At 48.1% G+C, this 26,107-nt stretch overlaps 1 protein-coding gene across 1 annotated transcript; it reads right to left on the bottom strand.

The window, feature by feature from the left end:
- Positions 1-1,349: 1,349 nt before the first annotated feature.
- Positions 1,350-26,087, bottom strand: LOC136660690 (cytochrome P450 2J2-like). The gene is made up of 9 exons (XM_066637998.1): positions 26,027-26,087; positions 15,623-15,838; positions 10,214-10,366; positions 9,203-9,363; positions 7,990-8,163; positions 7,452-7,590; positions 4,383-4,570; positions 2,058-2,199; positions 1,350-1,537 (listed from the first exon to the last, which is right to left on the bottom strand). The coding sequence occupies exons 1-9, from the start codon at positions 26,085-26,087 to the stop codon at positions 1,350-1,352; spliced, it is 1,422 nt and encodes a 473-aa protein (XP_066494095.1).
- Between the last annotated feature and the right edge of the window lie 20 nt (positions 26,088-26,107).

Raw genomic sequence — 26,107 nt, 5'->3', positions numbered from 1 at the left:
TAACGAATCTAAACCCCTCCTCCCTACACCACCGTCTCATCCACGCATTGAGACCCCTGATCTCCACTTGCCTAGTTGGCCCTGCACGTGGAACAGGTAGCACTTCAGAGAACGCTACCTTTGAGGTCCTGGCTTTCAGCTTCCTGCCTAATAGCCTAAATTTCGCCTCCAGGACCTCCCGGCTACACTTGCCCACGTCGTTGGTGCTGACATGCACCACAACCGCTATCTCCTCCCCAGCACTGTCTACCAGCCTGTCTAGATGTCCGCAACCTTCGCACCAGGCAGGCAAGTCGCCATGCAGTCCTCACATCCATCGCAAACCCCCCTCTCTATGTTTCTAATAATCGAATCCCCCACTACAAGAAGCCCCCGACCCCCCTCCCGCTAAGGAGTATCCTGAGTGTGTTCGGATACAGGCCCGTCCCCTGGAGAAGGGGTCCCCCCATAGGGAATTGTTTTCCTCCTCTCCAGGATGACGTCCTCCAGCCCTGAGACTTCCCACCCAGGCAGCTGAGGAGCTGCATGCCTGAGGTTGGGACGAAGCCTCATCGTCCCCGGAAGTCTCCCCATGGTCCTTCTCTGCCTTCCTCTGCTTCTCCAGGTTGGCCACCGAGGCTTCAAGGGAGCGGACACGTTCTCTGAGTCCCTGGAGCTCCTTGCACCGAGGACACACCCATGACTTATGCCCCAAAGGCATATAGTCATACATGTGGCACTCAATGCAGAACACTGGATAGCCCCCACCCTGCTGCTGGCTGTTTGACTACAAAGCTTTTTTATTTTGTTTGTTTTTGTTTAGTGGTACTTAAAAACCCTATACTGGTTAGCAGCCCTCTTCTCAAGGGAAGAGAAGGGCGGTGTCTGGGGCCCTAGTCTTCTCGCCCTGCTGCTGAACTCGCACAGATGGTAAACTCACGGTGCCTTACCTGGCACTTTGTTCCTGGGGCACTTGGTGTCCCAGAGGCCGCGCGCACTTCTGCAGATCTTGCCTGCACATCAAACTTGACCTTGTGACAAAAGCCTTCTGCCAGCAGATTCATGATTTGGGAAGTTGTTAGTAACAAAACAGAAGTATCCCCAACCCTAGCAGCCTTCCCCAGGATTCCAGTACAGGAAGTAGTTTTCCCCCTGTGTGCATGTTTGTGTGTTTGAAAGCCTACCCAGTAACAGCACCTGAAGTGCCAATAGGTCTGGGACTGGAATATACATACAGTATTGGTATGTTTTATATACCACTGACTTCTTTATTCTGCTTGGCTGATATTGTGATTTCAGTTGTGATCACTTATGATTGTAAACAATGAAATAGACTTGACTTGAACATTCCAAGTCTGGCACAGAGCTGCTCATGTCTGCTGACGACATTTCAGTGCTACCTTAAAGTGATTTGGGAACTGTGTGAGTCCGAAGTTGGGCGTTAAGTCTGGTGCCTTTGACTGATCCGGCCAGAATACCTGGAAGCTTCTCAGAATGCTGGTAAAGAAAAGGAATAACTCCATCCGAGCCAAGTTCTCTCCCAAGCACATCCTTGGGCCTGAAATGAAAGGTAAAGGCCAAGTTAGGTTTGTAAGAGCCCTAAGCACCACCATTTGTATTGTTCACAGTTGTCAACATCAGGAGCTGCTAGCAGCAGTGGACCTCCCCAGCCCCACGCCCAAAGGCAGAGGTCTGCAATGGCATTCCCCTGCGGGCTGTCGCCACTCCCCTGCATGAAAATCCCCCCCCCCACTCACCTGAGGCTCACTGAGTCTCATGCGACCCAGAGTTGCATTGGGGAAGCTTCTCTGAGGTTCCCTGATGCTATAAACTGTGCTTCTGGAAAACAGGAAGCACAGTTTCCAACCCCATCGGGAGCATCAGAGAGGCTTCCGCGGGGTCCTACAGCCTCGTCCTGGGGCATTTGCCCCACAGAACCCAGTGGTAGGTCCGCAACCGGCTGCTAGGCTTGGAGTTGAGAAGAGCAGCCCTGTGGTTGCATGGCACACTCTTCAGCTGCCACTCATTAATTGGTAAAAACTCTGCCAAAAAGAGTCACAGAGAAGGAAAGAACATGCCTGCCGAGAAAGGCATGAAGGCCTCTGGCTTCAGGAAGTCTCCCTCATCGTTCAGGAAGTTGGAGGGGTTGAACTCGCAGGGGTACTTCCACTGAGTCTTGTCATGATGGACAGAAACTAAATTGGTGAAAACCATGGTTCCCTGCGAAAACCAAGAAAAGCACAAGATTGTTTTCCCCTCTGAAAATCACTCCTAATTGCTCTTCTGCGTCACATGAAGCATTTTCCCCCCTCATCTCTCCCATTTTGGAGAAAAGCAGATTAAGGAAGGCAAGTCTGAGGGGGAATGCAGCCAGCAGGGAAAGGGTTAAACCAGGGCCTAGGAGAGGGGGGTAGTACCTGAGCCCAGGTTCAGAAAAGGGGCCCAGGAGCCAAAGGGGGGGGCACAGAAATTTCCTGTGATCTGATATTTTCCTGCCTACTCAAACTTGTTGCCCACACGGGATGCTGGGAACACTATTATGAGCGTGCGGCTGCAGCTACTATCGAGCCATATATGCTGGGCCAAGGAATGCATGCATGGCACTCCTGAACACAGTGTCAAATCTGGAAGGAAACCGGCCTGCTACAGGCACTCCTTGGCTTGTGGATCTGCACACCATGAAGATGTGTATGGGAGCTCAGGGACACAGCTGCGGGGCTACAGCTGCTGCAGAAGCAAGTTTTGGTCCGCACAGGACACTCTCCATTCTAGTGAGGGCCTAAATACGATGATGGTAATTTTCTGCATGATTTTCTATGTTTAAAAGATTTTAGAGAGACTTAGGGGTATGTTTGGTTTTCTGTATTACTGTATCTAGCTGCTGATGCCACATGGGTGGGTACACCTGGGCTCCAAAGACTTTTCCAGCTGTCTCCACTCTCTCCCCACCCTATTTTGCCCCTCCCGGCCCCCATTCTGCCCACCTGCCTTCACTCTCCCCCACTCTGACCCATCCCTTGCAAAGGGGCCCAGAAACGTTGTGCCCCCTGATAAAATTCCTCTGAGAGGTCCGGGGTTAAACTGGGTCCTGCCAATCCATGAGGTAGACAAGCCTTTGATTGGTGGAAGTGAGGACCACCACCTCTGCTTCCCACAGCTTCCTCTTCCATCTCCATCCTCTTCTTTCACTGCTACTACTTCTTGGGCTCCAGCATTCCCTGGATTTATAGGGGAAGGGGGAATGAGTGGAAGTAGATGCTGCGGCCCACTGTTCTCCTCTCCTCCATGTCCTTTCTACTCCATTTGCCTTGGCCAGCCCATCCAGGAGAACTACTCAGGCAGTTGCATCTGTCAAGCGTTTGGTTGGAGATGCCAGTGTCCACTCTGGCCTCTACTGCTTTTCATCCGCCTCCTTGGAAGAGGAAGATGGGAACACAGTGGGAAGAAGAGAAGATGGGGGGGGGGTTAGAGCATGGGAGATTCATTGGTGCACGGGAAGTGGTGCTTGACTCTAATGCCACAGGGACTGCAGTGCACTTTTATGCCTAAGCTGACCCTGCAGGAAGTGGAGATGGCAAGCACAGGCCAGTCCTCTAAGATGGGATTTGATTTGAGTGGGACTGCAATGGAAGGTAAGAGGAGAAGAAACTGGCAGGTATCAAGCGCTACAATTCTTTGGGCTCCTCCTCTGGCACTCTCTGGATTTCGAGAAGAAGGGGAAATGGCAATGGAGTCAGGCACCACATCCCATTTTCCAATGCAGTATCTTCCAAACTGGGGATTGTGACCCCCTCCTGGGCAGGGGCCCCCCTTCAAGGAGGGTAGTGACCCAACTGGGGACTTGTAGCTGCCAGCACTTCCAGGTTTCATTGCCATCGCCACCAAAGGGGTTTTTTACTTACTTGTGTTTGGCGGTAGTGGTGGTAGCAAAACTCAAAAGCGCCGTACTAATGGCAGCTGTTGATACCTGGTTGTTTACCTTAAGAGGGTAGCATGTTCTACCCTCCCAGTCTTCTCTTCTTCCCACTGTGTTACCATCTTCTTCTTCTTCCTATCCCAGATGTTGATGATGGAGCTGATGTTGTCTGCAGGAGCACATGCCACCTCATTCGGTCCAAAACCTCAAACCTGAATTTTTATTAAATAATGAAAATATTACAGAAACACGATAAGCTTCTCTAAAGGAAGCTGTGCCTGGAACTTGTCACTGCTACAACCGTGGGGCAGAAATACAAACATGTGCTCGTCTAGTTGCATTTATTCCTTTGTAATGAGCTGTGCTTTCCTTTGATGTCATACCAGGATTCTGCTTCCTTAAGATCTGGTTCAAGAGCGATGGATTCCCAGAAATGAGATCACCATTGTTTACTTCACGTTTCTCATCTAAACGCTTCAGATTTTACCTTTGGGATTGTATATCCATGAAACTGCACATCCTTGATGGGAGCATGGACTACTCCCAGGGGTAGAACATTTGAAAATCGCTGAATTTCATGAATCACTGCATTTGTGAAAGGCAGTTTTTCCCGATCTTCGTACTTCAGGCATGTGTTCTCTCCAAGAAATGTGTCAATTTCCTTTTGACATTTCTCTAAGAAACAAACATCTTGGTTATCATGCACATGGTCTTAGATTTTACACCAATAAAGCTCTTTTATGACAACCTGGGACTAGACTTGCTTCATCCTCCAGCTCTGGCCAGAGCCATGAGCTGAAAGGGAAGGCATGATATCTGTACTGCGGGGTGAATAGTTTGCCTGATCCCTGATGCTACCTCCTGATGCAGGAGTTTTTTAAACTGAATCTACACTCCTGAATAGAGGGGGACAGCCTTTAACCGATCTGGATCCCTCTCCACACAGCTGCTCTTTGCTAAGGAAAAAATCATTCCATTGATGCTGATAGCAGACTAGCCTGGGTGTGAGAATGCTCCAGATTGGGACCATTCTGGAGAGGTGCCCCCTTTGGTGCTGATGCAGTTTGTTCCCAATCCTCCCACTTTGGTTCTGATCAGTGCACTGGTGAAATTAACCAGACCAGCTCACAAACCACTTTCTGCTTTAGTCTGTTTCACTCCTAAGGGAAACCCAAAAGAAAGAGCCTTAATCCAGCTGAGATCCTTTCCCCTGTCCCTCTGGTGGGAGGAAGCTGGAAGAAACCTCCACAACATCAGCATCTGCCAGTGACTCAGCAGTGTGTAGGGAAGGGGCTGCTTTTGTGGGGTGGCATCCTTGCCACCAGCCACACCCATGGGCACACCTGCAGCTCCTTGTTTCTCCTCCCACTATCAGGAAGAAGCCTGATATTTAGCTTAGGACATGCATTGCTTTTAAAGATAATTGTTTATTTTCCCCCTCACCCCTGCTTGGCCTCAACTGCCAGGAATCAGAAGGGACAGTTCCTCACCACCCACAGATCACCAACTATGTTATACCTCCTTTGTGGTTGTTTTAATTGGAAGCTGCTCAGGGAACCAATTTAGGCAGAAGGTGGAGTATAAATATAATAATGGACATCAATCTATGAAACTGCCTGGCCGGTGGGGGGGGGGGCAGAAAGGAAGGAAGGATTGCTATTTCCTGTGGTCCTTGTTGCATGTCTTACTGACTTACAGTACATCCAGTGATTAACTCCCGCCACATCCCCTACCCAGACAGGACCATTGCAAAAGGACTTTGGCATTTAAGAGGAAATTTACGTTTCTGGCCGATTCCTTCTTTGTTATTCAGTTAAGTCAGGTCCGACTCTCTGTGATCTCATGGACCACAGCACAAGCCTCCCTGTCTACCACTGTCTACCTTCTGGAGTGTGTCCAAATTCATGTTAATTGCCTCTATGACACCATCTCATCCTCTGCAGTCCCCTTCTACTGCCTTCAATTTTTCCCAGCATCAGGGTCTTTCAAAAAGAGAGATGGGATGACAGTGAGATTCTTATGAGCTGGCCAAAGTATTTAAGCTTCAGCATCCGTCCTTCCAATGAACAGTCAGGGTTGATTTCCTGTAGGATTGACTGATTTGATCTCCTTGCAGTCCAGGGGACTCTCAAAAGTCTTCTCCAACACCATAATTCAAAGGCATCTATTCTTTGGCGCTCAGCCCTCCTTATGGTCCCGCTCTCACAGCCATGCATTACTACTGGGAAAACCATAGCTTTGACTATGAAGACCTTTGTTGACAAGGTGATGTCTTGGCTTTTAATTAAGTTGTCTAGGCTTACCATAGCTTTCCTCCCAAGAAATAATTGCAAATTTCTATTTGCATTTGCATTTCTTTTCCGTAGGTTTGGTTCTAGTTGCTAACTCCTGAACTATGTTGCAAGCCTCCGTCCATAGTTCTTCAAGCACTCTGCCAAGTCTAAAACTTTAAGGGCCCGACCCCATCCAGTTTTTCAGTGCTGGTGCAGTTGTGCCAGTGGGGTGTACACTCCATTCTTGCAGTGGAGGGGGAGTCACTGGGGCCTCCTCAAGGCTGCATTGTGGCTACACCAGAGCTGGAAAGTTGGATAGGATTGGGCCCTAAATCTATTTGTCACCTCTACTGTGTATTCATATGGAATATAATTTAGGTCATATCTGAGTGGCCTAATATTTTTCCCTATTTTGTTCAGTTTAAGCCTGAATTTTGCAATAAGAAGCTCATGCTCTGATCCACAGTCAGCTCCAGGTCTGTTTCTACTGACTATATAGAGCTTCTCCATCTTTGGCTGCAAAGAACATAATCTGATTTCAGTGTCGACCATCTGGTGATGCCCATGTGTAGCATCACCACTTGGGATGTAGGAAAAGGGTGTTTGCTATGACCAGCGTGTTCTCCTGACAAAACTCTGTTAGCCTTTGCCCTGCTTCATTTTGTACTCCAAGGCCAAACTTGCCTGTTATTCCTATTACCTCTTGACTTGCTACTTTAGCATTTCAATCCCCTATAACAAGAACATCTTTTTTGGTATTCTAGAAGGTGTTGTAAGTCTTCATAAAATCAGTTAACTTCATCCTCTTCAGCATCAGTGGTTGGAGCATAGATTTGAATTATTGTGAGGTTGCCTTGAATTGAAACTGAAATCATTCTGTAGTTTTTGAGATTGTACCCCAGTACTGCTTTTCCCACTCTTTTGTTCAGAATGAGGGCTACTCTATTTCTTCTATGGGATTCTTGTCCACAGTAGTCAATATAATGTTCACCTGAATTAAATTCCTGTCCATTGTAGTTCACTAATTCCCAAGACGTCTATGTTCAGTCTTGCCTTCTCACATTTGACCGCATCCAGATCCACGGATCTCATATTCCAGGTTCCTATGCAATGTTGTTCTTTGCAGCATTGAACTTTCCTTTCACTTCCAGACACATCCGCAGCTGAAAAACCTTTTGGTTTTGGCCTAGCTCCTTCCTTCTTTCTGGGGCTACTTATAAATGTCCTCCACTCTACACTTCTTAAAGCATTCTTTGACCATAGACTCTTTGGTCTCTACCTACCTTGGATCTCCGGGAACGCCACCATATAGAGCAAAGCCCACTGAAGGGTTCTTGCCGTCGTCTCAGATCCAGCAACAAACAGATCAGACACAGCCACTAACAGTGTGCTGTCTTCGAAACCCAATCCTTTATTCTCTGGCTTCATTTATTTGAAATGAAAACAGAGAAAATTGAAAAGAAAAGAGAGAAAATTGAAACATGATTTCCTATCAGTTGACATCAAGGCACAATGCTGATCCACTGGAGCAGGAAAGCCCATGCTGGAGGTGGAATGGGGCTGAGGAAAGTGGGGAGAGGGCAGAATGGAGAAGGGTGGGTGGAACAGGGTGCGGAAGGGGTCCCCTTATCCCAAGCTGATCTCCAGCAGTCAAAACACCCCGGGTGGGTTAGCTGGGGGTTATTTAAGATGGGGCTATTATTCAGTTCATAGCAGAATGTGATTCAAAGCAGGGAAGGCAGCCTTGCAGCCAGCCTAGTTAGGGTGGCAGAGAGGAGAAAAGCTTGGGTGCAAAATCAGGAGGAGAAGCGAGAGGCCCACCTTCCGCATTTCTTCCAAATATCTGTCAATGAAGTCTCGGGGCTGTCCGCAAACGTGGGTTGCCTTGTGCTCTTCCACTTCTCTTGCGTAAAAAGCAAATAGCTTCTCTGCTCTTTTGAAGATCATCTGATGGGGAAGAGGAAGCCTCCTCACAAATGGCACTGTATTGAAAAGCTGCCACAAGGAGGAGAAACTTACAGTTAGTTGAAGGGGCCATTTATTCCAGGAATGGTCAATGTTTGGATGCTTTTGCACAGAGAGGTGGAGGAACATTTTTAGAATGCAGCAGCAGTTCATGAGACCTGCCACAACCCCTGGCCAAGCAACACCCTACAGCCATGTCAAGCTCTCCAGTTGCCAAAAATTCCACATTCCAGGCATTCTGAATATGAACTGCAGTGGAGCAATCTTGGGAAAGAGGCATGACTTTTTTTTTGGCTTGTAGGCTTCCCAGAGGCGACCGGTGGTTCATGATTAACAGCAGGACGAGATGGGCCTTGGGTCTCATCCAGCAGGTCCTTTCTAACATTAAGGGCCCGATCTGAAGGGCACACCCAGCCAGTTAATGCATGTTCTGCCAGCATTGCTTTCTGGCTCTCACAAAAGCAACTCCGACAGAGAATACAGCTTGGCTGCCATCAGACATGGCAAGTGGCCAGGTACATGCGATGGCAGACTGTGGATGCTTGCCACTCCAAATAATGCCATGTTTGGGATCGGAGGGAGGTGGGGGCAGAAGGGGTGGCAATGTGGCTGGAGAGGGGGGCAGACTGGGCCTGGGATAGAGGTGGGTTTGGCAGCAGTGGTGCCTGCTGAATCCTGCCCCCCTTCCCAGCCCTGATCCATCTTCACAGGTCAATGTGAACTTGCACCAATGATGTCACCGATGCAGGTCTGAGTTGATCCACCAGGCCCTCAGGGCCTACCCCAGGGCAAGAGCACAGGGAGACCCTCTGAGGGAAGTTCTGGAGGCCAACACCCCACCCCACCCCCGCACGCACACACACACCTGCAGGATTTGGATTTGTCAGACACCAGCTAGGAGCCACTCCATTGCTGCACAGGGGGTTGCAATGGACTGGGCTACAAATCAGATTTTTCCTCATGAATTCGGCCTGGTCTTTCTCTTGGCAAATGGCAAGTGGCCTTGTAAATCAACGGGCCCTAACATTCACAGCAGCTTTTCTGTTATCCTGTTAATTTAGCTAGTTACCATAGACCAGGGGCTTATTATTAGTTTTGCACCCTGGTGTATCAGCTCCAAAATGTTCCTGAAGGAGCCATCCTCATATTCAAACCGCTTCCCAAACACAAGGGTGGAGATTATGTTGGTCACTGCACTGTCAAGGACATCATAGGGATCGAAAGGCACACCTGGACCCAGCACAAGGAAAGAAAAGAAGACTTGTTATGGTGTTTTCCAAGCACTTGGTTTCTCCTTGCAGTGAGGTGATGCACAGAGACATCCAATTATCCTTGAAAGGCTTGGATGCAGATTCTGAAAAACCACGCTTCTCCCCACCTCTCCCCACCCTCATCACTCCTCAGTTGTATAGTGTAGCCAGACTGCTGAGTATGGACCTTGCCAACTCCACTTCCCCTTAAGAACACCAGGGAGCAAGAGTGGCCTCGTCAAAATGTTGCAGCATATGTGCAGCCCCTCCCGGGAGTGCTTCGGATCAAGGTTCTGAAACCTTGGATCTAGCCTGAAACCAGAGTGGCAGTTTAAGTTTATGTGGAGCTGGGGAGGTTCTGTAGGTGGATAAGGGTATTTCCCTGCCCCTGCTGTACTAAAAGGCGCCGGTTTGGGATCCTTACTGGACAAAGATTTCTGCTGACAGGCAGAAGGTAAATCTACAAATATCCAGGGAATGTTTTTGGAAATGGGAGTTTCCCTTTACTCCTCCCTGGATGCTCCCCACATAGCACAGGGAGGAGAGTTTATGGCATCATAATGTCCACCTCCACAATACTAATACCTACCCCACAATTTTCCTCTACCCCATCCTCAATATTCCTTATGTCCCAGAAGGGACATAAAAGCATGGACTCATTAATGGTAACTTGTGTGGGACTGGCTCCATTGCGGTGTCCAGTTCAAGGCACTGGGTCACCCAAATTCAGTATAAGCCAGGATGATAATGATATGGAGATGTCCCCCATTCCTCCCTGTCACTTACTCCCTGTGTCACTTACTCCCCATTCCTCCCTGTGTGTCACTTACTCGCGTTTTCTTTAAATGCTTGAATCAAATAAGTAGCCTCCTCCAGGATCCTCTCCTCCATTGATCTCTTCCCCAGTCCCAAATTCCGGAGAACTGACAGTGCAAACTTTCGTTGCTCTTTCCATTCCTGTCCATAATGTGTCAAGATTATACCTGTAGGAGCATGAGAGTGAGGACTGAGTGTGGGCATAAAATCACTGAACTGCATCTCTCTAATTGCTTGCTGGTTCCAGATCTGGTTGCCAGACCATGGAGGATCTGGACAAACCCTCTTCTTCTTGATATGTGCCAGCCTGTCACTTCCCTTCCCTCCTGCCCTCCTTGCTCTCTCATGCAGTACAGAAATTAAATTAGTTCTTTGCATCTGTCTTCACGGCAGAAGACCTCGGGCAGATACCGCTGCCCGAATGGCCCCTCCTGATCGAGGAATTAAGTCAGATAGAGGTTAAAAGAGAAGATGTTTCAGACCTCATTGATAAAGATCAATAAGTCACCGGGCCCTGATGGCATCCACCCAAGAGTTATTAAGGAATTGAAGAATGAAGTTGCTGATCTCGACTAAAATATGCAACTTGTCCCTCAAAACGGCCACGGTGCTAGAAGATTGGAGGATAGCAAATGTCACGCCTATCTTTAAAAAGGGAAAGAGGGGGGACCCGGGAAACTATAGGCCGGTCAGCCTAAGATCTATACTGGGTAAGATGGTGGAATGCCTCATCAAAGATAGGATCTCAAAACACAGACGAACAGGCCTTGCTGAGGGAGAATCAGCATGGCTTCTGTAAGGGCAAGTCTTGTCTCACGAATCTTATAGAATTCTTTGTAAAGGTCAACAGGCATGTGGATGCAGGGGAAGCCGTAGACATTATATATCTGGACTTTCAGAAGGCATTCGACACGGTCCCTCACCAAAGGCCACTAAAAAAACTCCACAGTCAGGGAATTAGAGGACAGGTCCTCTCATGGATTGAGAACTGGTTGAAGGCCAGGAAACAGAGAGTGGGTGTCAATGGGCAATTTTCACAATGGAGAGAGGTGAAAAGCGATGTGCCCCAAGGATCTGCCATGGGACCAGTGCTTTTCAACCTCTTCATAAATGACCTGGAGACAGGTTTGGGCAGTGAGGTGGCAAAGTTTGCGGACGACACCAAACTTTTCCGAGTGGTAAAGACCAGAAGTGATTGTGAGGAGCTCCAGAAGGCTCTCTCCAGACTGGCAGAATGGGCAGCAAAATGGCAGATGCGCTTCAATGTCAGTAAGTGTAAAGTCATGCACATTGGGGCAAAAAATCAAAACTTTACATATAGGCTGATGGGTTCTGAGCTGTCTGTGACAGATCAGGAGAGAGATCTTGGGGTGGTGGTGGACAGGTCGATGAAAGTGTCGACCCAATGTGTGGCGGCAGTGAAGAAGGCCAATTCTATGCTTGGGATCATTAGGAAGGGTAATGAAAACAAAACGGCTCATATTATAATGCCGTTGTACAAATCTATGGTAAGGCCACACCTGGAGTATTGTGTCCAGTTCTGGTTGCCGCATCTCAAAAAAGACATAGTGGAAATGGAAAAGGTGCAAAAGAGAGCGACTAAGATGATTACGGGGTTGGGGCACCTTCCTTATGAGGAAAGGCTACGGCGTTTGGGCCTCTTCAGCCTAGAAAAGAGGCGCCTGAGGGGGGACATGACTGAGACATACAAAATTATGCAGGGTATGGAGAGTGGATAGGGAGATGCTCTTTACACTCTCACATAACACCAGAACCAGGGGACATCCACTAAAATTGAGTGTTGGGAGAGTTAGAACAGACAAGAGAAAATATTTCTTTACTCAGCGTGTGGTTGGTCTGTGGAACTCCTTGCCACAGGATGTGATGGCGTCTGGCCTGGATGTCTTTAAAAGGGGATTGGATAAGTTTCTGGAGGAAAAAGCCATTACGGGTTACAAGCCATGATGTGCATGTACAACCTCCTGATTTTAGAAATGGGCTATGTCAGAATGCCAGATGCAAGGGAGGGCACCAGGATGCAGGTCTCTTGTTATCTGGTGTGCTCCCTGGGGCAGTTGGTGGGCCGCTGTGAGATACAGGAAGCTGGACTAGATGGGCCTATGCCTGATCCTGTGGGGCTGTTCTTATGTTCTTATGTACAATATAGAAACAAGTGTACAGTGGAAAGCATACCCCTGGTTCATGCTGAGCGGCACGTGTGTCCAATAGCATAGCACGATGGGCCAAGAGGCGGTCTGCGCGGGCACCAGCCATAAGCCGGTCTAAGGGGGTTCCCACATCGATTGCCTGTTTTGTGCACCTGCTTGCAACAGCTTAGAGACTAGTACTGCAGAATGCACTGCTACCATGAGGCCATGGGCAGCCTGCATGGTAACAGTGTCATAAAAAGCCCACCCATGAAGCAAGCAAGGTACATGAAAATCACTTTTTAACGAATTGTGCCAGGCAAAGCTGCTCGCGACCAGCAGAGGTGGGTGACCTGGACCAGATCAGGCTTGCTGCTCTGCACGGTATCACGGCAGCCGCCACCTGCTGTTTTTCCAAAATCCTGAGCAGAAAAGGCTGCGGCAAGCGGTACAAGACACTTTCATGCCAGCAGGCCTCTGAGTGACCCCGCACGTCCCAGGAGGACTTCTAAGTCCCTCAAATGGTAGCCCTGCTGCTGAGCCCAGCCCAGATGTTGTGGCACGAACTAGCCGCAAAATTGCAAAGGGAGGTGGCTATGTGCTGTAGCAGAGGCAGCCTCTGAGAAATGTTCTCAGCCCCTCAAATGGCTGCCTCACTGCTGGGAGGTGGCCTCTGAGAATACCTGGCAAGCTGTCCCTTCAGCCCCTCAAATGGCTGCCCTGCCTCAACGCTGATGAGAATCAAGCATGTAATTTCCAGGGAAGCCAGCTATGAAAATATTTTCGTCTCATACAGGGTGGTTAAAAAAATTATATTATGTTAAAAATTATGTAATTATGTTAAAAAATTACCTGCCCAGGTGACAAATGCATCAGCTACACCATCGCTTGTTTCCCCCAATTCAAGAAGACAACCCAATCCTGAGCTGCCTGGTGTGAGGGGCTGCAGCAGCGCCAAAAATGGCTGCCACTGTGTCCTGCACACTTCACAGGCACTGCCAACGGCTCCCCAGGAGAAGGGGACCTTCATCCCCTTCCCTCAGGTAAGCCAAGTAGCCCTGCAATGGGGCTACTCAATTCCACGCTGACTTTTGGGTCGGTGTAGAATTTTGAGCCTCCGTGTCAGGCCAGCAGCCCAAAACGGAGGCTCAGGATCCAGTGGAGCAAAGCTCCATGGGTCCCACCTCCCTCCCTCCCTCCCTACCCCTCCCCCGGAATGCCTCCTCTCCGCCCTCTCCCCGTCCTCCCTCCACCTCCCCCTGCCCTGAAAAGACTCCTCCCTGCCTCCCCCCTGCCTCCACCTACCTTACCACTGCTCAGCAGTCTGCGTGAGCGGCAGAGCTCTGGCGTTTGCCTGGCACTGGGCTACCACCATCAGAGCACCGGCGCCAGGGCTTGCAAATTTTCCTAGAGCTGGAAAAATGGTGAGCTGGAGCACCAAGCTCAAGATTGGGCTCTAAGTAGGTAGTGGTGGGGAATCATTGTCTATGCTTCCTATAAGAAAAAGCTCAGGAATAAAAGACTTTTTGAAGAATAAATGGAAGGGTTTACTGCAGTATTTGGCCACATCCCTTGTGGCACAGATTGCCACAGATTGGTGAGTTGCGGAAAGCTGAACATGAATTAGAGGCACACATTCAGTGAAACTAGAACGTGCTCCAAACTGCCTGTGTCAGGAACCTTGAAAGAAAGGAGATGGTTCTGCTAGGATGTTGGTGTACCTGCTCAGGCACCAGAAACACAGGAATCCCATTTCCCTCATTAAATATGAGGAAAATATAGTGTGAATCACTTCTATTGATATAAATTCACAATTTTATATATGTTTTGATCTTATAGAGTGAAAGGGAAGATCCTTTGGATAAGTTCTTTTCAAATCTTAGATTCTACCCAGCAACAACTTCTGGCAGCTCCATTAACTATGGATGAAACTAAGGGCAGAATCCCATTCTGAGCTGGAACAGGGAAGCCAAGAGGCTTGCGCTGTATCCAGCGCAGGATCGGGGCCAGAAGCAGCTCAGCCAGAGGCAAGGGGAAACTTTTCCCCTTACCCCTGTTTAAGGGCCGCTGGCCCCTATGGGTCTCCTCGGACTTGCACCACTTCTTGAGGTGGCACAAGTTCGAGGAGAGTTGAGCAGCTTGAAGCCGCTCCGTACGCCTCGGTAACAGGGGTTGCGATCCAGCATAACTACCGGATCCCAACCCCGTCTCCCGCTCCCTGCCCGCCCTCCCCCGAGCCACCCCACCCGCCCTTCCCCTGCCCAGGAATGCCTCCCTCTCGCCTCCTCCCCACCTCCTCCCACCTACCTTTTCTTCTTGCGTCAGCCTCCGCAGGCCAGCGCTTCTGGGAACGACGGCCTGGCTTCCTCCTGAGGAGGCGCAAACGTGCCTTATGTTTGCGACCCTCCTGGGCTGGAGCAAGGGGCTCGTGTCAGCCCAAGGGCACGTTTGGAATGCATCCTAACTGTCCAATCTACTGCAGCCTGACTCCCATTCCTGCAGTGCCATATGCTTTGCAGCAGTCCGAACGCTCCACACAGCCAGGTCACTCCTGCAAGCAGAGAGTGGTCTTGGCCACGCACCAGCAGCCTCCTGAAAAGCCCCAGTAACAGTTTGTCCATGTGGTGGGTGGGGGAGGGGCAAAACGGGGAGGGGAAGAACAGGGTGGGAAGGGGGAGTGTCAAGGTCAGAAGGGGGCAGTATTGGCAGCAGCAGCTCTGCTCATGTCCTATCCCCTTTCCTGGGCTCAATCCACCTTCCCTCATCCACTGACACTTGCAGCAGCAAAGTTACTTTTGCAGGTCTGAGAAGTTCCATCATGGCAGTGGAGGCTTGTCACGGACAGGGGAACTAAACTGGAAGTTCTTTCTAACACCTCTGGGAGTCTTCGGAAGCCCAGAGAGGCTCTTTGGACTTCAGAACACCTCTGAATGCGACTGGAAGGCACTACTGCTCATGTCTGTAGGTCCTATTGGACCCAACACAGGAATTCCATTCTCCATGGCTTTCAGTATCTGCGGGGATCCAGAAATGGATTCCCCCCATGGATACCACAGTCCAACTGTATATCTCATCTACTCTAAATAAGGATACATGAGGATTTACCCATAATGGTATGAGGTTAAATTGCCACTGGATCCATCCAGATTATAGTAGCTGCAAAACCTGTACAATGCCCAGTCACATTAAGTATTGCACGTAACATCAAGGTCCACAAGAAGATGCAGAGGTATTAACTGCAAATAGAACAGTACATTGGAGATTATTTTCAGATACCTTTCATGTTAGTGATGTAGTCAATAACTGGGACGATCGGCCTGCCAGCAAATTGTGTGCCTTTCGTCACCAGAACCTCTTTCACTGAAGAAAATCCATTAACAAAGACCATGTGTGTTTCTGCCATGTAGAGACTGAAGACAGGACCGTATGTTTGAGCCATCTGAAATAAAATAGCCAGTGTCAGTATCCTGGCACTAGGAGAGCTGCTGAAGCCTACGGCATGGGAGAAGCAGACATGAGAGAGGCAGAAGGCCACTCTGGAAGTACCAGTCACTCCAATGGTGAGTGACTCACAAGCCTTCTGTCTGTTGCTATCTCTCAGACTTGCCTACCTCAAAGGCTGTTGTGAGGATGAGAATAATTTACACCAGGGGTGCTCACACTTTTTTGGCTCGAGAGCTACTTTGAAACCCAGCAAGGCCCAGAGATCTACCAGAGTTTTTTTTACAATGTTCGCGCCATCATAACATATAACATTTATGTGTAAAATGTATGTTGGTGTACCTTGCATAACCGAATGAGCCCAATATTGCACAACACAACATAATTAACTATAAACATTTTTTGTAATTACTTGAATTTACTTTGATGACTTGCACTGAAGTGAATCAGCCAAGGATGCATAGCCTGGACAGTAGCTGCTGACAGCCAGCTTCAAGCACACTTCCAAATGTTCATCAGTCATGGTGGAATGGTACTTGGACTTAAAGATCTTCATGTAGGAAAAGGCTGACTCACATAAATAAGTGGAGCCCTTCCTGCCTCAGGTGCTCTTATATCCCTGAGGGCCCTATTGCCTTCAAGTGGCTGCAGCTGTGCAGCACACTCTGCTGGATGCCCAGGCCTTACCCTTAAAGGGGCCACTGCTGACACCACATCTACCTCCTCACCAGATCTTCCTCGATTCCAGTACAAGTGGGGGGGGGCAGATCTCTATACAGACCAGTGCAAAAACAGGGGAAAGGTGTGGGGGAGGGAAGATCTCTACATAGACATCACAGCAAGACCAGTGCAAAACCCCTTGCACACAGAACCAACTGATGGAAGTTGGGGGGGGCAGATCTCCATACATACCAGTGCAAAAGCAGGGGAAAGGTATGGGTGAGGGAAGATCTCTGTATAGATATCACAGCAAGACCAGTGCAAAACCCCTTGCACACAGAACCAACAGATGGAAGGGATGCATGGACAGGAGAGAAGCCTGCCAGCGGCTCCTCTCCAGGACTACTCACGAGTCAGCCCCAGTAGAGTCAACAGGGCTCACTCCCAGGGATGCTTCACTCCCAGGGCGGGGCTCACTCCCAGGAATGCTTGGATGGGAGAGAAGCCTGCGATCGACTCATTTTGCCTGGCGATCAACTGGTAGATCGGGATCGACTTATTGAGCACCCCTGATTTACACTGTCCTGAGCTCCCTGGAGGAAAAGTGTGATAAGCACATAATAAAGAGATTCCTGACTATTTTTTGAGTCAAATTCTTATGCAATAGTTTAGCAGGAGCCTGAAGTGGGGTGTGAAATCCTCCCCTCGTCTGGTGGTGTGCCTCCCGCTGCTGCTCCTGGCTAGATATAAAAGGCAGAGGGGAATGGAGAGGAAGAGAAAGCGTGAGGCAGACAAGTGTGGGTTCGAGCATTTGAGATAAATTCTGACAGGTGACTCTAAGGGGCAAACTCGGGGGTTGATCCAAGGGGGGGGCAAGGGTGCATGCCCCCCCTAAAACTATTGTGCCAGCCGGGAAGGACACCTGCTGGGATGAGGAACAAAACTGGGTGCCAGGGGAACACCCACCGGGTGGGGCACCAGTGAAATTGGCTGGAATGGGAACCCAGGTCTACCCAGCAGATAGACCTGGGCTCCAAGTTCAGGCCGGAGCCCAAGTCTACCCGCCAAGTGAACCTCAGCCACAGAGGCAAAGTTCAACTGGGAGCCCAGTCTACCTGTCTGGTTGACCTAGGCTGTGGAGTTGGTAGTGCTCATGGCCCCCCCAACACAAACACTGGATCCGCCCCTGGACAAACTACACATTACATGTAACACACATTTTCATTTTTTCGTTTTTCTGTCACATACCATGAAAGCATCAAGTCTAATACATTAAAAATAAAAAATTGAAATTAATGGGAACCCGCCTAAAGTTGATTCGCGACCCATCTAGTGGGTCCTGACCCACAGTTTGAGAAATTCTGCTTTACTTAGCTTGTGGTCCTGATCAGGATCTCCCCCCCCCCCCCCCGCACACTATTTGCACAGCAGAGGCAAAGAGCCCACCATAGTTTTGCTGCCACTAACAGACTTTAAAGAAACAACGCAAAAAAAACAAAGCTGCCACAACATGTGATACCATTTATTTAATGTCTGTCTCAATGGTTTTATTCCTAAATTACTTGATTTAATACTTGCACCATGCTTAGATAACAAACAACTCCCTGCCTTATTATACACTGATGATCTTGTTCTATTGTCCAGAACTCAGATTGGTCTTAAACGTGCTATTAAAGCATTTATTGCTTACTGTAGTGAAAAACTATTAGAAATCAATGAAGATAAATCTAAAATAATGGTTTTTACAAAATCAATAAGAAGGACCAATGAAAGATGGAAAATTGACCCGTATGAGTTGCAGCTGGTTAATGAATTTCGCTATCTTGGAGTAGTGTTCCAATCTAACCTTGCATGGTCCAAACATATACAGTATCTTAAAGGGAAAATTGAATTGACACTACTAGCATTGAGAAAAATTTTTTACATCAAAGGAGGACAGTAAATGCCAGCACTCCTAAAGACATATAAAGCAATGGTATTGCCACATATGTTATATGGCTCACTGAACAGGTTTTTGGGACCAATAGAACAGCTTGAGCGACTCCAGCAAGTCTTTTTTCGGAAGCTTTAAGCCCTGCCCCCATGTATAGCCTCTGAAGTTATATGCTTGGAATTGGGACTTCCAAAGATTTCAACCTTGATTTGGAAAGCTACTATCGGATTTAAATGCAGACTTACAATTGCTGAAAATCTTCCTATTTTCACAAAACTAGCAGCACAAGAACGCTGCTGGGTAAAATGGAATAATAACATTAATATGAAAATATGTGAGCTGGGCCTACAGTCACTAGAAAAAATCAGTGAAGAAGCCATTCGCTGTTTGTTGAAAAGCTATTAGTTCAAGATTGGAATTGCTGTCTAAAGGAGGCTAAGTGCAAATGCTCCCCTTCTTATTTCGGAATTAAATCTCCTTTACCCATTTATTTTTATGTACTGACGGTTCCCAAGTTGAGGCATGCTTATATGACTGCACGATGCAATGCTCTACCAACGGCACAAATGAAGGGTGGTTTTCAAAGGATCCCTCCTGAGCAGCGTTATTGTGATTGTCCCTTAACTGAATTAGACACCCCGGTGCATATCTTTTTCCGATGCCCAAAATATACAGCAGGGAGAGATCGATTCTTACAGAAATGGATACATAAATTTTCTATGTTTTCGGACTCTTTATGACTGAAATTACTGTTAAGTAGTCTTTGCAAAGAGTGTGTTGTGGATATAGCCAAATTCTGTTCTATGTGGTTTTAAACTCTGGTTGTAAGATTTTAGAGAAATAGGTGTATGACTTATGTGCTGATCAACCTAATAAACTGCAACGGAAACATGCGATACATGCAGTGTGTAGTTGGGCCCTGAGTCTAGAAGAAATTGAATGCTCAGTGGTATCCAGAAACCTAAAGCCAGAACACCCTCCAGCTACCTCATTTCCTTAACTCCACTTCTTAGCCTAAATAAACAATTTCCTTCTCAGTCAACTCTTCTCACTGTGGTATTGAAGGTGGTGGAAGAAGCACTTTACCTTCTCAAAGACCTTCTGAGGATCAGACATCCTGAGATGCAACACGTTTCCAAAGAATGGCAGAGGCCAGGGTCCAGGAGGGAAGTGTCTGCGATGAATTGTCCTCCAGAAAAGATACGACGTGAAGGAGAGAATCAGCAGCAGGCCGAACACTTCCATTGCGAAAGGGAGAGTGGTTTATGATCCGTGCTTTTGGTCCTGGCAGCCACCGGAAAGCAGGGCATAGGCATGCTATCTCACGCAATGTACTTAACATGAGACATTACGTATTTTAAAATTTGATCAAAGCTGGGCTTAGAACAGAGATAACAGGAATGCTGACTGGCAAGTTGGGTCTGGACTGGCATCTGGAATGGCATCTTATTGCAACACCACAGGCTAACCGCCAGGGCATGTGATCAGGGAGCAAAACCTCACCTGCAAACTGAGACCCATAGTGGCAGTAATGTGCCTTGTTGTGCAAGCACTCCAGCCTGCTCCTTAGAGTCCGAGTCCACTCCTTCTACAAGTACACAGAGGCAGCTAGCAGAGTTGCCTCAGTTGAATTGGTGCATAAAAGTGGAAAACAAGCAGAGCCCCTATGCAAGCCTGCGTATGCTGTATGTGCTTGTGCTGTGGAGGCAGCAGGCAGAGTTGCCTGCATCACCAGAAGCTAAAGCATCAGGGCACGTGCACAAGCGCAGAGCTGCCTCTGATTGCCCAAAGAGATAGATAGGAAAAGAGGAGAGTGCCTGTGTGAGCAACCCAGCTCCATTTAAACCACCACGGGAGGCAGCTATCAAGCTGCTACAGGGAGGAGACATGCTGTTCTTCCTGACTCTGAGTGGGAGAAGAAGCTGGTGTGTGTTTTTAAAATTAATTTCTGGTTCCAGAGAGAGAGAGAGAGAGAGAGAGAGAGAGAGAGAGAGAGATTCAAGGTACATATCTATGTGAACAGCTTAGGGCAGCTGATATGTGCAAAGAGAGATTAATGCTGAAGAAAGCAAACCTTCCTCTCCAGTGTTGGCAGCACCATTTGAAAACAGTCCTTTTCCCACTGTGAAGTGGTGCCTGACACCCCTCTCTTTTCTACCATTGTTCTGTAGTTTATTCCACCACCTTCCTCCCCCCCCCCCCCGGAAAAAAACCTTCCCTTCACCTTCAGGACACAGAGGACGCTGCGGAAGGGTGGGTGCTTCCTGAAAGAAGGGGTGATGGTGCTGTCACTGTTAGAGCAGTGGTGCAGAAAGGGGGCAGAATCAGTTGGTTGAGGCTTGAGGCATTTATTGCGCCATCATTGTCGTCATGCAGAGGCAACAGGGCTCGAGCCCAAGTCCTGGCTGGCAAAGGCCATTGGAAAGCTCCATGGTGCAAAATTGTTTATTGCACCTCCCCCCTCCCCACCACTTCATGCCTCTCCTGTTCTCTCTATTTCCCTTGTTGTTCCTACTTTTGAGTTCAGGCTGGTTCTTACATTTGCACTTCTTGAGGTGGAGGTGCAGGGAAAGAGAGAGGAAGAAGTGCGCATGCGAGTAGTGGTGAATTCCTCAGAAAAGCTCATGTTGCTTTGTCTGATTCAGGGTCCTCCTGACACTGCCTCCCCCACCCAAAAAAGGAGCGGGGGTGAGAAGAAGGAGGCTGCTCCCCAACTCCAGCAGTTGTCAAGGCGGGCCCTTCGCACTCAGAGCAACTGCCCTGTAGTGGGGACTATAAAAGGATAAGCAAGTTGCTGAGCCAACTTGTTGACCGCTCCTTCTGAGCTCTGCTTAACTGGCCAAAAGTTGGCCTCTTGTTTTGAAGAGCTGCCAAAGTGGAGAGCACCAGATGAGAAACGACCAAAGGATGATGAGCTGCTGTGTCCTTTTGTGGCATGATTATATCTCATAAAGGATATAATGGAGATGGGAAAGGTGCAAAAGAGAGCAACCAAAATGATTACTGGGCTGGGGCACCTTCCTTATGAGGAAAGGCTGCAGCGTTTGGGCCTCTTCAGCCTAGAAAAGAGGCGCCTGAGGGGGGACATGATTGAGACATAGAAAATGTCCCAACATTCAGCTTTCGTGGATGTCCCCTGGTTCTGGTGTTACGCGAAAAGAGCATCTCGCTGTCCATCCCCTGCATGATTTTCTATGTCTCAATCATGTCCCCCCTCAGGCGCCTCTTTTGCACCTTTCCCATCTCCACTATATCCTTTATGAGATATAATCATGCCACAAAAGGACACAGCAGCTCATCATCCTTTGGTCGTTTCTCATCTGGTGCTCTCCACTTTGGCAGCTCTTCAAAACAAGAGGCCAACTTTTGGCCAGTTAAGCAGAGCTCAGAAGGAGCGGTCAACAAGTTGGCTCAGCAACTTGCTTATCCTTTTATAGTCCCCACTACAGGGCAGTTGCTCTGAGTGCGAAGGGCCCGCCTTGACAACTGCTGGAGTTGGGGAGCAGCCTCCTTCTTCTCACCCCCGCTCCTTTTTTGGGTGGGGGAGGCAGTGTCAGGAGGACCCTGAATCAGACAAAGCAACATGAGCTTTTCTGAGGAATTCACCACTACTCGCATGCGCACTTCTTCCTCTCTCTTTCCCTGCACCTCCACCTCAAGAAGTGCAAATGTAAGAACCAGCCTGAACTCAAAAGTAGGAACAACAAGGGAAATAGAGAGAACAGGAGAGGCATGAAGTGGTGGGGAGGGGGGAGGTGCAATAAACAATTTTGCACCATGGAGCTTTCCAATGGCCTTTGCCAGCCAGGACTTGGGCTCGAGCCCTGTTGCCTCTGCATGACGACAATGATGGCGCAATAAATGCCTCAAGCCTCAACCAACTGATTCTGCCCCCTTTCTGCACCACTGCTCTAACAGTGACAGCACCATCACCCCTTCTTTCAGGAAGCACCCACCCTTCCGCAGCGTCCTCTGTGTCCTGAAGGTGAAGGGAAGGTTTTTTTCCGGGGGGGGGGGGGAGGAAGGTGGTGGAATAAACTACAGAACAATGGTAGAAAAGAGAGGGGTGTCAGGCACCACTTCACAGTGGGAAAAGGACTGTTTTCAAATGGTGCTGCCAACACTGGAGAGGAAGGTTTGCTTTCTTCAGCATTAATCTCTCTTTGCACATATCAGCTGCCCTAAGCTGTTCACATAGATATGTACCTTGAATCTCTCTCTCTCTCTCTCTCTCTCTCTCTCTCTCTCTGGAACCAGAAATTAATTTTAAAAACACACACCAGCTTCTTCTCCCACTCAGAGTCAGGAAGAACAGCATGTCTCCTCCCTGTAGCAGCTTGATAGCTGCCTCCCGTGGTGGTTTAAATGGAGCTGGGTTGCTCACACAGGCACTCTCCTCTTTTCCTATCTATCTCTTTGGGCAATCAGAGGCAGCTCTGCGCTTGTGCACGTGCCCTGATGCTTTAGCTTCTGGTGATGCAGGCAACTCTGCCTGCTGCCTCCACAGCACAAGCACATACAGCATACGCAGGCTTGCATAGGGGCTCTGCTTGTTTTCCACTTTTATGCACCAATTCAACTGAGGCAACTCTGCTAGCTGCCTCTGTGTACTTGTAGAAGGAGTGGACTCGGACTCTAAGGAGCAGGCTGGAGTGCTTGCACAACAAGGCACATTACTGCCACTATGGGTCTCAGTTTGCAGGTGAGGTTTTGCTCCCTGATCACATGCCCTGGCGGTTAGCCTGTGGTGTTGCAATAAGATGCCATTCCAGATGCCAGTCCAGACCCAACTTGCCAGTCAGCATTCCTGTTATCTCTGTTCTAAGCCCAGCTTTGATCAAATTTTAAAATACGTAATGTCTCATGTTAAGTACATTGCGTGAGATAGCATGCCTATGCCCTGCTTTCCGGTGGCTGCCAGGACCAAAAGCACGGATCATAAACCACTCTCCCTTTCGCAATGGAAGTGTTCGGCCTGCTGCTGATTCTCTCCTTCACGTCGTATCTTTTCTGGAGGACAATTCATCGCAGACACTTCCCTCCTGGACCCTGGCCTCTGCCATTCTTTGGAAACGTGTTGCATCTCAGGATGTCTGATCCTCAGAAGGTCTTTGAGAAGGTAAAGTGCTTCTTCCACCACCTTCAATACCACAGTGAGAAGAGTTGACTGAGAAGGAAATTGTTTATTTAGGCTAAGAAGTGGAGTTAAGGAAATGAGGTAGCTGGAGGGTGTTCTGGCTTTAGGTTTCTGGATACCACTGAGCATTCAATTTCTTCTAGACTCAGGGCCCAACTACACACTGCATGTATCGCATGTTTCCGTTGCAGTTTATTAGGTTGATCAGCACATAAGTCATACACCTATTTCTCTAAAATCTTACAACCAGAGTTTAAAACCACATAGAACAGAATTTGGCTATATCCACAACACACTCTTTGCAAAGACTACTTAACAGTAATTTCAGTCATAAAGAGTCCGAAAACATAGAAAATTTATGTATCCATTTCTGTAAGAATCGATCTCTCCCTGCTGTATATTTTGGGCATCGGAAAAAGATATGCACCGGGGTGTCTAATTCAGTTAAGGGACAATCACAATAACGCTGCTCAGGAGGGATCCTTTGAAAACCACCCTTCATTTGTGCCGTTGGTAGAGCATTGCATCGTGCAGTCATATAAGCATGCCTCAACTTGGGAACCGTCAGTACATAAAAATAAATGGGTAAAGGAGATTTAATTCCGAAATAAGAAGGGGAGCATTTGCACTTAGCCTCCTTTAGACAGCAATTCCAATCTTGAACTAATAGCTTTTCAACAAACAGCGAATGGCTTCTTCACTGATTTTTTCTAGTGACTGTAGGCCCAGCTCACATATTTTCATATTAATGTTATTATTCCATTTTACCCAGCAGCGTTCTTGTGCTGCTAGTTTTGTGAAAATAGGAAGATTTTCAGCAATTGTAAGTCTGCATTTAAATCCGATAGTAGCTTTCCAAATCAAGGTTGAAATCTTTGGAAGTCCCAATTCCAAGCATATAACTTCAGAGGCTATACATGGGGGCAGGGCTTAAAGCTTCCGAAAAAAGACTTGCTGGAGTCGCTCAAGCTGTTCTATTGGTCCCAAAAACCTGTTCAGTGAGCCATATAACATATGTGGCAATACCATTGCTTTATATGTCTTTAGGAGTGCTGGCATTTACTGTCCTCCTTTGATGTAAAAAATTTTTCTCAATGCTAGTAGTGTCAATTCAATTTTCCCTTTAAGATACTGTATATGTTTGGACCATGCAAGGTTAGATTGGAACACTACTCCAAGATAGTGAAATTCATTAACCAGCTGCAACTCATACGGGTCAATTTTCCATCTTTCATTGGTCCTTCTTATTGATTTTGTAAAAACCATTATTTTAGATTTATCTTCATTGATTTCTAATAGTTTTTCACTACAGTAAGCAATAAATGCTTTAATAGCACGTTTAAGACCAATCTGAGTTCTGGACAATAGAACAAGATCATCAGTGTATAATAAGGCAGGGAGTTGTTTGTTATCTAAGCATGGTGCAAGTATTAAATCAAGTAATTTAGGAATAAAACCATTGAGACAGACATTAAATAAATGGTATCACATGTTGTGGCAGCTTCGTTTTTTTTGCGTTGTTTCTTTAAAGTCTGTTAGTGGCAGCAAAACTATGGTGGGCTCTTTGCCTCTGCTGTGCAAATAGTGTGCGGGGGGGGGGGGAGATCCTGATCAGGACCACAAGCTAAGTAAAGCAGAATTTCTCAAACTGTGGGTCAGGACCCACTAGATGGGTCACGAATCAATTTTAGGCGGGTCCCCATTCATTTCAAATTTTTTATTTTTAATGTATTAGACTTGATGCTTTCATGGTATGTGACAGAAAAACAAAAAAATGAAAATGTGTGTTACATGTAATGTGTAGTTTGTCCAGGGGCGGATCCAGTGTTTGTGTTGGGGGGGCCATGAGCACTACCAACTCCACAGCCCAGGTCAACCAGACAGGTAGACCTGGGCTCCCAGTTGAACTTTGCCTCTGTGGCTGAGGTTCACTGGGCAGGTAGGCTTGGGCTCCTGCCTGAACTTGGAGCCCAGGTCTATCTGCTGGGTAGACCTGGGTTCCCATTCCAGCCAATTTCACTGGTGCCCCACCCGGTGGGTGTTCCCCTGGCACCCAGTTTTGTTCCTCATCCCAGCAGGTGTCCTTCCCGGCTGGCACAATAGTTTTAGGGGGGGCATGCACCCTTGCCCCCCCCCTTGGATCAACCCCCGAGTTTGCCCCTTAAAGTCACCTGTCAGAATTTATCTCAAATGCTCGAACCCACACTTGTCTGCCTCACGCTTTCTCTTCCTCTCCATTGCCCTCTGCCTTTTATATCTAGCCAGGAACAGCAGCGGGTGGCACACCACCAGGCGAGGGGAGGATTTCACACCCCACCTCAGGCTCCTGCTAAACGAATGCATAAGAATTTGACTCCAAAAAATAGTCAGGAATCTCTTTATTATGTGCTTATCACACTTTTCCTCTAAGGAGCTCAGGACAGTGTACATTATTCTCATCCTCACAACAGCCTTTGAGGTAGGCAAGTCTGAGAGATAGCAACAGACAGAAAGCTTGTGAGTCACTCACCATTGGAGTGACTGGTACTTCCAGAGTGGCCTTCTGCCTCTCTCATGTCTGCTTCTCCCATGCCGTAGGCTTCAGCAGCTC

This window comes from Tiliqua scincoides, chromosome 9 (assembly GCF_035046505.1).
Source record: "Tiliqua scincoides isolate rTilSci1 chromosome 9, rTilSci1.hap2, whole genome shotgun sequence".
Lineage (NCBI taxonomy): Eukaryota > Metazoa > Chordata > Lepidosauria > Squamata > Scincidae > Tiliqua > Tiliqua scincoides.
The sequence above is the reverse complement of the archived record's forward strand: the minus strand, read 5'-3'. Positions and strand labels throughout refer to the sequence as shown.